A 13,444-nucleotide genomic window follows, 5' to 3' on the forward strand; every position below is an offset into this window, starting at 1 on the left:
GGATGTTTTAATGTCTGTACTCTGCCGGTGGGAAAATGTGAGCATAGATCAAGTTTGGATACAGCTGGTCCCCTCTGCTTAATGTCTTGTGGAGTCAATATATAACTTCACTCAAAACAGTTGTAGTAATTTGATGCACTGTTCAAGAGTACTGTCCAGTACCCGGTTTTATTTTTCACTTTCTGTTAATCGGTAACAAAAGTACAGACCATTACATGTGCTTTGATTCAGTCCGGAGACTTGCCGGAGAGTCCGCTGTCTGTAGTGTAATTTTAGTATATTATTATTTGTATTATTAGTCTCAAGTTGGATGTTCAGTGGAGCTTTAAGAAACTAAGTTTTGCGGTCATAATTGCAACTGTCGAATACATTTTCCCAGTTTCCTATTCGGTCCCATGTTTTATTATTCATGTATCTGTTCTTGAATGTTGTATCTGATGTAAAATCCTTCCTGTAAAACACAGAAATATTTTTGATGACTCCAATATAATCCAATCTATTGTAAGCTGGGTGCGATAAACCGGGCCATCGGATACAACCGTACAAGTTGTTTGCATTTAAAGCGACAAAACCTTAAATAAAACCTTAGTAAAATCACGTGGCAGCAACAAACACTTAAATCAGAAACCTGCCCTTCCTTTTTATCTGGATCTGTTGTCGCAGAGGCCAGTGACATAAAGAATCAAAGAGGAACGACACACACACACAGAAACCTCCCTTTGATTATGCTACTAAATCAAAATCTGCTTATCCATAAAAACCTCTAATCTTCTGTGTCTTGCAATAATTTGGACTCTATATGTCTTTTAAGCCTTTTGAAAATATTCCATCAAAAACAATGAGCTCTCACTCCCTGATGTCTCCTGCCGTGATGGGGTGTGGTGATGGCGGGACTTTGAGCCCTGCTCTGTATGTGAAGAATTCCAGACTGCACTAATCCACTCCCACCCAGCGCCGCGTCAATAATACAGAAGGTTGTGAGGCTTCATTGCTTACCCAGAAAATAAAGGTATCTTTATAGCTTGAATATTGCAAGTGTGTAAAGGGGAAAGGCTACTTTGAGCATTTATAAGGATAATGTTGTGCAATCACAGTCATCTTTTGAACTCTCTCAGAACACCTTCAGTGCAACCAGAAGTGTCTGTTTCATATCACGATGAGTCGAGTCAATAAAGGTCTGGCTTCTTGAACCTCCATAGTGAGCAGTTTCATTGCATCTGTTGGGTGTACCTGTATTATTCTGGTTAAAATAAAACTTTTCCCGATGCGCTGTTGGCCTCTTGTTCCTGTTCTGGACCAGTGGTACTAAACCCCTCGGGCTCTGTCTGTGACTGAGCACTTCAGGGACAACGACAGTTGTTAAAATGTTTGGTTCAATTCCCGGACTGTTCCGTCGTCTCAGTCCAACAAGGAACTGGACTTGGTTTTGCAATAATGTTATCGTGTTCTCAGCAGGGAGTCAAAACTGCACAACGTCTTTATACGGTGATGATATGCCACTGTTGTGTTTTTATATTCTTCCCCTACACCTGTAGAAATAATTAAAGCATTGCAACTTTAGAGAAATCATACAACCTCTCTGTTAGGGGACGGTGGCAAGTGATAAATGCTTCCTCGCTGGGTCTTTTCCGTGCCTCAGGAATGTGCTGATGCACCATGAGGGACTTATCCGTGGTGTCAGCCCCTATCTGGCCTGTTGATGTGCACTCCACTGGACTGCAACTGCCCCCTGCCCACCGGCACACAGGAGAAATATCATGAAATATCATGGGATCAATCTGAGTGCTTCCATCTCTTAACACGGATGTGCATGAATGTCTTTCCACAAAATCGATTCAATCGATTCAATTCTATAGCATATGATTCCCCTTTACGCGTTTTTCTAGTAAGACAATAACTTACCAGGGATGCAGTTTATTTATTTATTAAATATATACATGTTAAGGTTCCCCAGATGTCACATCGGAGCATCAACAGAGGCAGAGAGGCAGATCGGCCTCCACGTTTCTATCCTGTTAATGCCACAAAAAAACTCAAGTTTGTCGCTGCATTCTGCCGTCATGTTTTTACAATGCTGTGTAAAAGCTGAGTTGTTTTTAAATAGAAAATGTATGTTTAACATTTTCAGATCACATCCCCTGTTATGTCCAACCTGTTGCTTTATTGATTGGGGATGTAAAGAAAATGTAAAACAACGTACTGCACAGCCGGGTGACTGCTAGCAGGGGAACATAAACCGCATTTCATCAAAGAACACCTAAAAATAAAACAAAATAAGAAAAAAGTTGGAAAAGTTGGAATCTTAAAAGTTGTCCTCATCCTGCCTCCCGCATTGGACCAACAGCTGGACTGCCTGTTTCACTTAATCTAAACATCAAGGCGGCCTTTTTTTTTCTTTTCTTCAAACACAACCTTATGATGCGGTTATATAATCCTAACAACACAATGGGGATTAGCTCCCCCGGCTCTGCTCTGAGGGTGTGTGAAGGCCGGGTGGGCTCTCTGACTGTCGACGGGAGGAATTTTCTCCCACCAAAGGTCCGAGCAGGGAACGCTATCGGGGATGACCGAGGAGAGGACGACAGCAGCCACCCATCCCCTCCTCCTCAGCCCACATGACTGGGATTAGAGCGGAGGAGGAGCGAGAGATGGGGAGCACCACAAATTACTTTTTGGGGATCTCGGTGAGCAGATCGCATCCCAGAACCTGACTTGTCTTTGACTGATGACTGAGGGTCAACCACTTTTCCCTGGTAATTCATTGCATCGTCGTATTACATTTTGATTTTCTAGTTATGCTTCAGCATATTTGTTGTTTTGTGTTAAATGTAAATGTTTATTAATGACTTAGTCAATGGTGCATGAAGTGATCAGATTTGTGAAAGTAGTGAAAGTAGTAAAACCGTAGTGTTCACATCAAAAGTATAAGTACAGTGTTTCTGAGTTACAATTACAGCTGCATTGGTGTGTACGTACCTTTATCTTTTACCTGGTAAAGGTTTGGTTCATTTGAACTAACTTGTAAATTTCTTTACCTGTAAAAATTATTCATAACTTGTTTGTTGATTACATTTTGCATAATTCATTCATTCATTATAAATTCCTTCATTGCATTAAGCTACAAACAGACTTTTTTCTCAAATGATCAAATCGCTCTTGTTGCATAATTCTGAAATGATAGACCATTTGTTTAAAGTAACGGAAGGTGAAGTGGCTGAAACTGTACATAAGTGAATATCAGTCATGCTGAGAAACGTGTGATTCAATTTGAATGAATAGTAATTACTATTTCTACAAAAATAGAAAGTAAAAACACTGAAGAAAATGCATAATTGTGTGTGTGTGTGTGTGTGTGTGTGTGTGTGTGTGTGTGTGTGTGTGTGTGTGTGTGTGTGTGTGTGTGTGTTTGAGCAATTCTAGTGTGCGCTTTATACTCAGTTGCAGGTATGAGGTTGCTACACTGGTGCATGCTGGGAGTGACCGTCCTGCTGCTGGTTTGCGAGGTGGTCATCAGCAGGCTGTGCAACTCCCTTATCACCTTAGTAGATGGTTTCCACACGCTCTTCATCCTCCTGCACGTGGCTCTTCCTCATCCTCAAACTTCAAGCATAAAAAACAACCCGCTCCCGTCTTTGGATTCCTGCGCGTCTCCTCCACATGCTTCCTCCTCCTCCTCCTCAGCAGCACCACCCCCCGGCCTCCCTGCTGAGTCATCCATCGAATCTCCACCTCTGGACCGTGGAGTGTCCTTCAGCAGCAGCAGGATTCAGCCTGTGAGGGCTTTCATTTCTGCTCTCTTCCTGATTTCTCTGTGTCTCTCTTACTTCCTGGAAATCATCAGTTTTTCCCTGGAGCCGCACCCAGTGCAGCGCCCCCTGCTGCCTGTGGTGGCCGGCGCTGTCAGTCTGCTCCATAAATCGCTGGTCCTCTGGTTGAACTGGGATGGGCTGCAGAATGATGCCAGCAGGAGGCCGAAGAACGACGCTCACCTTGAAGGGAACCACAAAGGTAACATCACCTAAAACTTTTAGGTCATGCAACAAATTATCTTAAAATTTGGAACTTGTGGTGGATCGCAATGCATGAGGCTTGTTAAAAAAAAAACTCCAGCCAATCACCAGCATGATCTCATATCATGTGAAAGTACTTGAAATGGGATAATGTGCTAATCTTTCACTGCAGAAGAATGTTGCTGTCCAGGCGTTGCTGGACTACAGACACATTTCACTTGCAAGTAGCTTCCAAGTGTATTCAGCTGAAAGGACGTCAAACAGTGTCCACGCTTATTTTTCACTCCCACAGTCTCGGCTGCAGAGGAGACCAGAGGCCGGGCTGGCCCGGGTCGAGTCCTGGATGAGCGTGGCCATGTCCAATCGGCTGAGGACAACTGGCTCCAAAATGGGGCGCTTGTCCTCAGCAATCCGGGAACCTCCGGCGTCCCCGACACGGTCCACCAGCACGCAGCAGCTCTTCAGGGCCACAGGGACCGGGAGGCGGTCACTGCTACAGCGGATTTGCAGGTTGGCGAGTGTGAAAATCGTTCAGAAGACCCCACGGGGACTTCCAAGGACAACACCTGCATGGGACTTCTTGGTGAGACGACTTTAGCGACATTAGTTGTTATGTGCAAGCCGGCGTTTTGCAGGTGAACAAGCCATTTTCAAATAAAAACAACAGTCTTTGCTTCATTTATCAATGTAAATCCATATCGTTTCAAACTTTTAAAAAAAAGTTGAATCTTTCATATGTGAAGATCGTGATTTACTGTTTTCCCCCCTCTTTCAGACAGTCAAAATGCATCTAATGACACAGTCTACAGCTCATCCCATCATATTGAGAGGATTGTACCAAGCCGCCGGCGGAAAGCCATTGTCCGGTCCTTTGTCCTCGTCGTGCAGGGCCTTTGTCCCGCTCTGCTGGCTCTGGTCAACAGCCTGGTGATGCTGCTGATCAGCCCACAGGTCCTTCACAGCTCGGGAGCCTGCGGGCTGCTGCTTTACCTGGATCCTCTTCTGTCGCTGCTCGCTGTGATGATGCTGATTGCCACCGCCGCACCACAGGTCCGTGTTTATGGCCTTTTAGTTTGCAGATTGCTTCTAAGCATTTGGATGATGCTCTCGTGAAGACCAGATTAAGACCAAACCCGTCTAACAAGAATGACACATTTGTGCCCCGGTAGTGTCCGAACCAGCACTGACTGTCGTGGGTCTCTCCAGGTGCACAGGTATGGACTTTTGCTGCTGGAGGCCACACCGCCGCACATTTGCGCATCCGATCTTGGACGAAGAATTACGAGTGTCCCTGGGGTGCAGGCCGTGCACAACCTGCACATCTGGCAGTTGACTGAATCGTTCTTCGTGGCCTCCGTCCACGTGCACTGCCATGCTGGGTTTCCAGTGCAGAGGTGAAGTGGGAGACGTTGGTATAGGGGGCTCTAACAAACCGTGGCCAATGAGGAATCATAACTTCTGATTGGCTGGAGAGTATAGATTCATTTTGTTCAACAGTGTAACTGGACACCTTCTATGTGTTGAATAGCAATGTGCCTATGTTAAACTGTTAGACGCCAACAGTGATGCTTAACAATAAATAAACACTCAAACAGAAAGGGCTGTAGATTTTGGGAGCTGTTACAAGTTCCATCCATCCATGGATGTTACAAATTGGTTATCATTAATATATTTCTGTTCAGATTTAAAACTATATACTTTAATAATTCATGTCCAGGTGTGCTGACCTGATGTCAGGGGTCACCAAGGTGATGCAGAGCGTTGGAGTGAGCTGCTGCACCGTCCAGCCAGAGTTTGCCTCCTGCCCGGGGTCCTCTGCAGGCAGTGAGGGGGACGCCTTCCCCGTCATCCACAGAGAGGACCCCTCCCTGCCGCCTCTTCTGACCTGCAGCCTCGCCTGTGGAAAGGCCTGCGCGGGGTTCATGTGTTCTTCTCCCGTGGAGGAGGAGACCAGCCTGATGGCACCACCAGCTGGGGAGACAAAGGAAGAGCCTCAGACACTGGTCATCGAGAACACCTTCCTCTGACTGAACTACTCGTACTGGAGGGAAATGAATTAATGTAACAGTAGAAGTAAAGGATGAAGAGATTTGAAAGTGTAGTCTCTACTGAACCACTGATCATACATTACATGTACATGTTATGCCTATGTTAGTTTAAAAAGCAAGCAGAATAACAAATGCATAAATATATGTGATTTAATAAACTACTGTCGTATGATTTTATACTTTTTATACGAAAAAAACTGTGCACCCAGTGGTGGAAAGTAAAGTATATTTACTCAGAGTAACGTACTTGATGAACTAGAGCTGTATTTCATTTTATGCCACTTTTTAACTCTAATACATTTTAAATGTAACATTTTTGACTGCTTTACCAGCTACATTATCGATTAAGATTTCACATGTAAAAGAAAAGGTGTATAATATGCAACGAACATTTAACTACATAACAGTGTACAGAGGAAGTAGGACACATTCGTAAGTTACATATTAATACATCCCGAGCATTAGCTGTGTCTAATCTGCACAATAAATACTCTCAGTAGTTTGAATAAATGTTTTTCTTGAACTACAACTTATTATTTTCACTTTTAATAGAATGCTTTTATTTGTATTATTTAAAAACTCCTTCCAAAGATAATATAATTGAAACAATGTGCACCTGATGGATTGAATGTTGTATAAATTGAGTCTGTAGCAATGTAAGCAGCATGTACAGGTGTTACAGCGGCCGTTGCTCATGTCATCAATTAAACCTATTTCCAGCCAATACATTTTATTTCTCTATGTGTTTAAGCCTCCGTGTTTCCTACCTTTGATGACACTATTTAGCTCCACCTTTTTTATTTTGCAGACAGCCAATCACAATGCGGCTACTTTGAGTTTCACAACGCAGACAGAATACATGCTCCGTTTTTATGCACATTTAGATAATAATCCTGCTTCGGGACATCCGATAGGTGATGGCACTTTGTTCACCAGCGTTCCGCCATTAAAAGTCAACCAACGATAATTTACGTCACACCATAAGTTAGACGACGCTCGCTGGTGCTTCGTATAAATCCTGTTCCTCGGCTTTGTTGAAATTGCCCGGATGAGCCTCGGTGGTCCGGGGTGCAGGCTTCAAACCTGTAGCTGCTTAGCGGCAGAGTGGTTCAATTCCACCTTTCGGGCGTGTGACGGCAGATGTTTGGTGTGAAACAGCGTTATGTGCTCTATCAGATTCCGGTAACTTAGCAAGAGAATAATGTAAAACTGCGTTAGAACGAATTTTGAATATTAAGGATTTCATGCTGCTGTTTTGTTTAGCCACGAAACTGAAAACAAAATATCAACGGTTTCCTATTGAGAAGTGTGTGAAAAAGCTGTTAGTATAAGTGCAGACTGATGGCTGTGGAAGCAGAATCCACGCAGGATCTACATCTGCTTCCAAAAAGAAAACACCGTTGATTGACAGCGCGTGTAAACCAATCATCTGTGAGCATTTCCTTCCCACCGTCCAATCATGTCTCGCGCAAGGTTGGTTGCCCGATCAATGCGGAAGTGTGTTTGCGCAGCCGGTCGTGTGCGTGATGTCCTTGCGTGCTTAAATTTGGACTAACCTCGACTGAAAACTTAGAATTGTTCTCGTGGAGGTCACTGTTTTATAATAACCTGGTAAGACAGACTTTAGAAAGTGATATTAGCAATACGGAGGCTGGTGTTTTGATGTGTGCTTGTTAGCGTCCTGCTAACGTTAGAGACATTATGGAAGTTGTTCACTTGTGCTCGTGAGATCTGTCCATTGATCTGTATTAATAATGAGATCGTCTAATTGCTTTAGTTTAAACGTGTCTTTACGTTTAAGGTCATGTCCTAAACATGATATGTAACGCTGCAATTAGCAAGCAAGAAAAACAATATTATTTGTGTCTAAAGCAGGTGCTATAATCCGATTATCATCATTAAACTGTCAGGAAACACAGGTTTGTTTCTGGAAGTCAGGGCGAAATGGGCAGAGGTTGTCTGTCAATCAACTATATTTGTAACAGTTGATTAAATATTCTGCTGTTTACTGCTGACAATGTATAGGCCGTACTGTCAATTAAAAGAAATATACAGTTCATATACAACCTCGGGTTTATTGTTTGGTTTGATCAAGAAAATTAATATTCAGTAAATACAACTAAACACATGAAACAATCTGAAATCCGTAAATAAATATCCAAACTGTGAAATGAATTAAATTAATTTCCAAATCTCTATTGAATTAAATAATGTGGTGTTGTGAACAATGGGTTTTTGTATTAACTGAGTAGAAATGCTTCATCCGTAATCTGTCTTTCAGGTTTGACTCAAAGAGACAATCCGTTATGCCTTTCCATAAATATCCATCCAAAATCTGGGACGTCCTGAAACTGAAGCAGGGAATCTACGCTCGCCTCCCCAAACACTACCTCAAATCCCTCGAACAGAAAGAGCCAACGCCCGTCCACTGGAAGCCTTTGGGAGTCCAGTATCGTGCCAACCCCAAAACGGGGCAGAGGGAACGGGTCCAGGATGTCCCGATACCCATCTTCTACCCTCCACCGGCGCAGGACGGCCTGTGGGGAGGAGAAGGCTGGATCTCCGGCTTCAGATACGCCAATAACGACAAAGTGAGTATTGACTGGACAGTCGTAGATGTCACTACAGTTACATCATTATTAGTTGTACTTATGATACTGTACCAGTTTAAGTGAATATAGATGAATAAAAAACAAAAGATACATTTTAACAATATTTATTAAAATAAATAACTAATCCCAACATGTTCTACACCTTCATTTCTCCACAATATTTTTGTTGAATTTCTGAACATCACAGCTCTGAATCTTCTCTCTCTTTTAGATGTCGAATCGACTGAGGAAGACCTGGAAACCACAGCTGTTCAAGAGAGAGTTGTACAGCGAGATCCTCGATCACAAGTTCACCATCACAGTCACAGCACGCACCCTGAACCTCATCGACGCGGCCTTCGGATTCGACTTCTACATCCTCCAGGTGAGAGCGCGCCGCCGGCGTGTCGCGACGTTACGTTTTCCCCACTGTCTTTTCATGCGCCGGTGATTATGCAACTCCCGTCAGACGCCAAAGGAAGACCTGAACTCCAAGTTGGGGATGGACCTGAAGAGGGCCATGTTGATCCGCCTGGCACGCAGAAACACGGAGCTTTACCCCTCCGAGCCCGAGAAACGAGAGAAGGTCTACAACAAATACAAGGTACAGCAGGCGGGCCGTGTTGGAGTCCACTGAGTGATCCTACAGCCGTTGGGAACGGAGTGAAAAGGAATTGTGATTTAAAAAAATGAATTGCGTTTTTTCCTGCGGTCTAAACAGCACTTGGAGATCCCGGAGGAGGAGGCGGAGTGGGTGGGTTTGAGTCTGGAGGAGGCCGTGGAGAAGCAGAGGCAGCTGGAGCACAAGGTAACAAAGTCCTCAGACGCCACCGACGACCACCGGTGTTGCTTTGTTCTGATGGAGCTGCGCACAGTCTGTGGTTCGTGTGTCCTGACTCTGTTTGTTCTGCTCTCTTGTCCCTCAGGAGCCGCAGCCTCTGTTCGAGGCCTGTGTGGAGGAGCTGTTGGAGGGGCTGCAGGTCCAGAAGCTCTCTGAGCCACACCTCGTAGAGAACAAGTGACCAAGCGAACGGGACTGAAATATTAAGTAGGTTGAGCTTTCAATCTTCTCCAGATGGTTGTGGGCGTCACACAGCTCGTGAAACCTTTTCACCCGACAGAACTTCAGCTTGCGTCTCCACCTGGAGGTGGAAAATACACGAACGTGGAAAAGACCTAAATGATGAGGTCATGTTGGCCCAACGCTTATTTATTTCCACTACACAAGACATTTTAGGAATTAAGAGAAAAGGCCTCCGTTTGAAGTTTGAATACTTCTTGACCAACTGTGATATCAGGCGTTTGTACAGGATATCCAAAAAATAAAAGATTACGGTTTTCTTCTTAAACCTTGTTTCTGTGTATCCGTCTCCAATAATTATTCAACTAGTTCATTAATTGTTTTGTTCACTGCATGCATTAAGGAGAGATGACTCTTATTTTATAACTTATAATGTTCAATGTTTTGGGTCATATGCTTATTTTGCTTGATTGAATAATCCATAACGTCATTGGACAAGATTGTAGAAGTAATAATACGACTTTGATGATCTGGAGATTAGATATGAGTGTTATTGATCCTCTTAATAGTGATGGAGAACTAACTCTCTTACAATGTTGAGGTTCTTGCATTTTTCATCTATGGTATTTTTATAGTTCTTTACAGATGAAATAAGTAAATGTACATGCAACCTATGCAGACCAAACTACCCACAGGTGTTTAAACTGGTTTAAATGACCACACATTAAGACTATAATACTGTTTACGAAGCAATAGTAAGCAAATGGTATAATATTCCTCTTAATGTAAGTGAATGGAACCATTGTACTGTATAATGAACACGTACGGACACCAGTGTCAACAATATATATAACCTATCTACCTAATATAAGGTTTCTTAAGGACAAGCTGACTTTTATTTTTAAACTTTTAATTATGTACTTTAAATCCAGGACCACCGATGACTGTGTTCACCCAGTGGATGGAGCCAAAAAGCTGTAAATGAATAAAATCTCCATTTTAATAGTGATATTGTAGCCTGTTTGAATTGTGACGCTTACTTTGTTTTATTTAAATCAAGTCAAAATAAGAACTGCAGAGAGAAAATGGGGCAATAAATATAAAATGTTTTGTATTCTGAAAATACTGCGGAGATAATGCAGAGAATTCTTCTCAGTAATCTTATTGTTGAAGACCAAAAGAAGCGCTACAAAACCGACAAGTGTAATAAAACACACATCTGCCTATGAATACAGCCAAGATCCTCATGTGGTGGCAGACAAGACGTGTATTAACACGTAAAAACAGCCAGTTCTCACATGGTTTCACTTTCATCTCTTCCGGTCTGTTGCTGGCAGTTGTATTGGAATTGTGTAGTGTTTGCGGCTTGCTATTTTGGGAACATGGGGAGTCCCTACTGGTTTGGGGACTCCCGTGGGTGTTGTAACTTGCCAACAAGTGGAAAATAAATCTACCTGTTCCATGTATATAGAAAGCTTCACTCGTACATAGACACAGGCGTAGTCTGGAATTACCCCGTCCGCGTAGTGCACGTGAACAGCTGCATCTTAAGAGGCACTTTTGCTGATTTTTCTCTGCCAGATGTTAGAGGAACGTCAGGCAGCTTCATCTTCAATCCTTTGAGCTGAATATTACTTGGAGTTAGAGATGTTAAACCAGTTTTTAAGAATTTGACTCTATATATACACTCTTTAATATTTATCATTTTAGCTGCCTCCTCAACAATTCCCTTTTGGTCAAATATGGATTTTTAATACATACATTTAATACATTTTTAGTATTTGGTTCTAAAGAGAGTCAACTACTCCACTTTCAGTCAGTAGATACTTTGTGATTTGAGTTGAATATAAAAATAAATATAACCAAGAAATTATGTATAATAATAATGTATTATAAAGACGCGATGAGGCTTTATTGATCTTCGGAGAGAAAATCACACGTCCACTCTGCATACTTTACACTTTTGATGCTCGTACTTTTGTTCTTCAGTACAACAGCTAAATACTTCCTTAGTCACGTTAAATCATCATTTATCAGTGAGTAGATTGTTGTGATCCCCCGACAGAGCAGCAAAAGCTCTTGTTTGAATCTCTTCATCTGAGTGATGTAACTGAAAATTAAACTTCCATATTTCAGGTTAAAAAAAGACTCGAGCACCGTGATGAAATCTTTTACATCATTATTTCTGTGATTGCTTTCACCTGATACGAGTCGTCGTGTCAACCCAGATTTCCCCCGAGTCTCCACAAACCACCAGACACCTGACAGGAAGCGCTACTAATGACAGCTTTAAAACGGTGTTAACCGCGGTGCAGGATATTCACGGCTCTTATTTGTATTTATTGATTATTTATTTATGACCTGCCTTATTATGTTTTCTTCCTCTTATTTTGAAGTCAGTTCCTAGACACTCTTACCGTAAGGCCTCACGCACTGTGGAAGAACTTACGCGCTGGCTTTTTTTTTTTTTTTCAAAATGAAGGTTGGCTTCACCGCCGTCTTGCTGTGGACCCCCATTTTAATCTTAACTACACACCTACGAAGTTGTGTGACTTCATCTTGTATCTGTTCACTGGAAGTCTGACAAAACCGCTGTTGTAGTTTCCACAATAAGAGTCTCTAGTGCCACTTTTGAACATGACACAATCTGAAAACAATACCAGCCACAGGATGTTACAGATGATAGAAGCTAGAGATTTGATTCAAATAAACCTGAAAGTAAATGCTGAAGTACTCCAATACTTCCTGACGCTATAAAGGACTTAATTTATTTATTTCAATCCTTATTAAACCACCAGTTTTCGGATGACCACAGCTTACGGCTGATGGCGTAAGACGTGACCAGACAAGTCACACAGGGTGAGGTGGTGCCACTTTACAGGAAATAATAGCTCAGGAGCCTTGGAAACCAGACCCGTGTGGAGTTTCCCAGCGGCAGCGTGCCGTCCACGTTGTCAAATGTGACGCACCTGCTCCAACATACAGTATATTGGTTTCAACTTGTTAAATGTGAGGATTTGCTTCATTTTCTAGGAATTTCAATTATATGATATACGTAAAAAGAACTTCCACAGAACAGGTTTTTGAATGAACTGCTAATACATCTGCCATTTTCAAAGCCTCCTTTAAGATGTAAATCAAACTAAATGATTTGAGTAATTTAGTTTAAAATTACATTTGAAAAAAGAGCCAGATCAGACTTAATATTTGTCCAAAAAGTCATAATACACTATGACATAGTCATAGCATATTGTGAAATATAAAAATGAGTCAAACGAAAGTGATGTATGTAATAAAAGGTCTAGCAGTGTGTCCTAAAAATGTCTAATTATATAGTTAAAAACGGGTCTATTGAAAAACATGTCAAAACATTTCAATGAGAGGGCATATAGGAGTATGAATAGTCATAAAATATTCATGTTATATTATGGGCAGAATCCGTCTAATAGGGAGTCAGGGGTTATGAAAAATGATAATATGGTATTCAAGAGAAGAAAGTTAAAGGTCACAAAGTTTTACATGTTGATACAATCTCTTACGAATTAGTAGTAAAGCAATTTTCATTGTCCAGAGGTTGAAAAAGCCATTAAAAAGTAATATAGCACGCGTCTAAATACATTAAGTCAATAAATGTCAAAAGAAAATTGAAAATATGGTACGTCGAAATGTCATGGTAAAAATAAACAAATATAAAAAAGTTAAATATTAGGTTGAAAGATTTCATGGAAAAAGTCAAGTCTTCAAAAAAGGTCTTTAAAAAAGTGAATATGTTGG

General features: G+C 41.8%; 2 protein-coding genes and 1 non-coding gene across 3 annotated transcripts; all 3 read left to right on the plus strand.

The window, feature by feature from the left end:
- The first annotated feature begins 2,504 nt into the window (after positions 1 to 2,504).
- Positions 2,505 to 6,568, plus strand: LOC144398956 (proton-coupled zinc antiporter SLC30A1). Its single transcript, XM_078098290.1, has 6 exons — positions 2,505 to 2,753; positions 3,421 to 4,008; positions 4,303 to 4,593; positions 4,786 to 5,060; positions 5,217 to 5,404; positions 5,728 to 6,568. The coding sequence occupies exons 1-6, from the start codon at positions 2,726 to 2,728 to the stop codon at positions 6,035 to 6,037; spliced, it is 1,680 nt and encodes a 559-aa protein (XP_077954416.1). The 5' UTR covers positions 2,505 to 2,725; the 3' UTR covers positions 6,038 to 6,568.
- Positions 6,569 to 7,100: 532 nt separating this feature from the next.
- trnastop-uca (transfer RNA opal suppressor (anticodon UCA)) lies at positions 7,101 to 7,187 on the plus strand. The gene has a single exon. It is a non-coding gene; the product is annotated as a tRNA-Sec (tRNA).
- Positions 7,188 to 7,509: 322 nt separating this feature from the next.
- On the plus strand, positions 7,510 to 9,998 carry LOC144398972 (large ribosomal subunit protein bL28m-like). The gene is made up of 6 exons (XM_078098291.1): positions 7,510 to 7,669; positions 8,340 to 8,649; positions 8,882 to 9,034; positions 9,119 to 9,253; positions 9,371 to 9,457; positions 9,576 to 9,998. The coding sequence occupies exons 2-6, from the start codon at positions 8,365 to 8,367 to the stop codon at positions 9,669 to 9,671; spliced, it is 756 nt and encodes a 251-aa protein (XP_077954417.1). The 5' UTR covers positions 7,510 to 7,669; positions 8,340 to 8,364; the 3' UTR covers positions 9,672 to 9,998.
- The last annotated feature ends 3,446 nt before the right edge of the window (positions 9,999 to 13,444 follow it).

This window comes from Gasterosteus aculeatus, chromosome 1 (assembly GCF_964276395.1).
Source record: "Gasterosteus aculeatus chromosome 1, fGasAcu3.hap1.1, whole genome shotgun sequence".
Lineage (NCBI taxonomy): Eukaryota > Metazoa > Chordata > Actinopteri > Perciformes > Gasterosteidae > Gasterosteus > Gasterosteus aculeatus.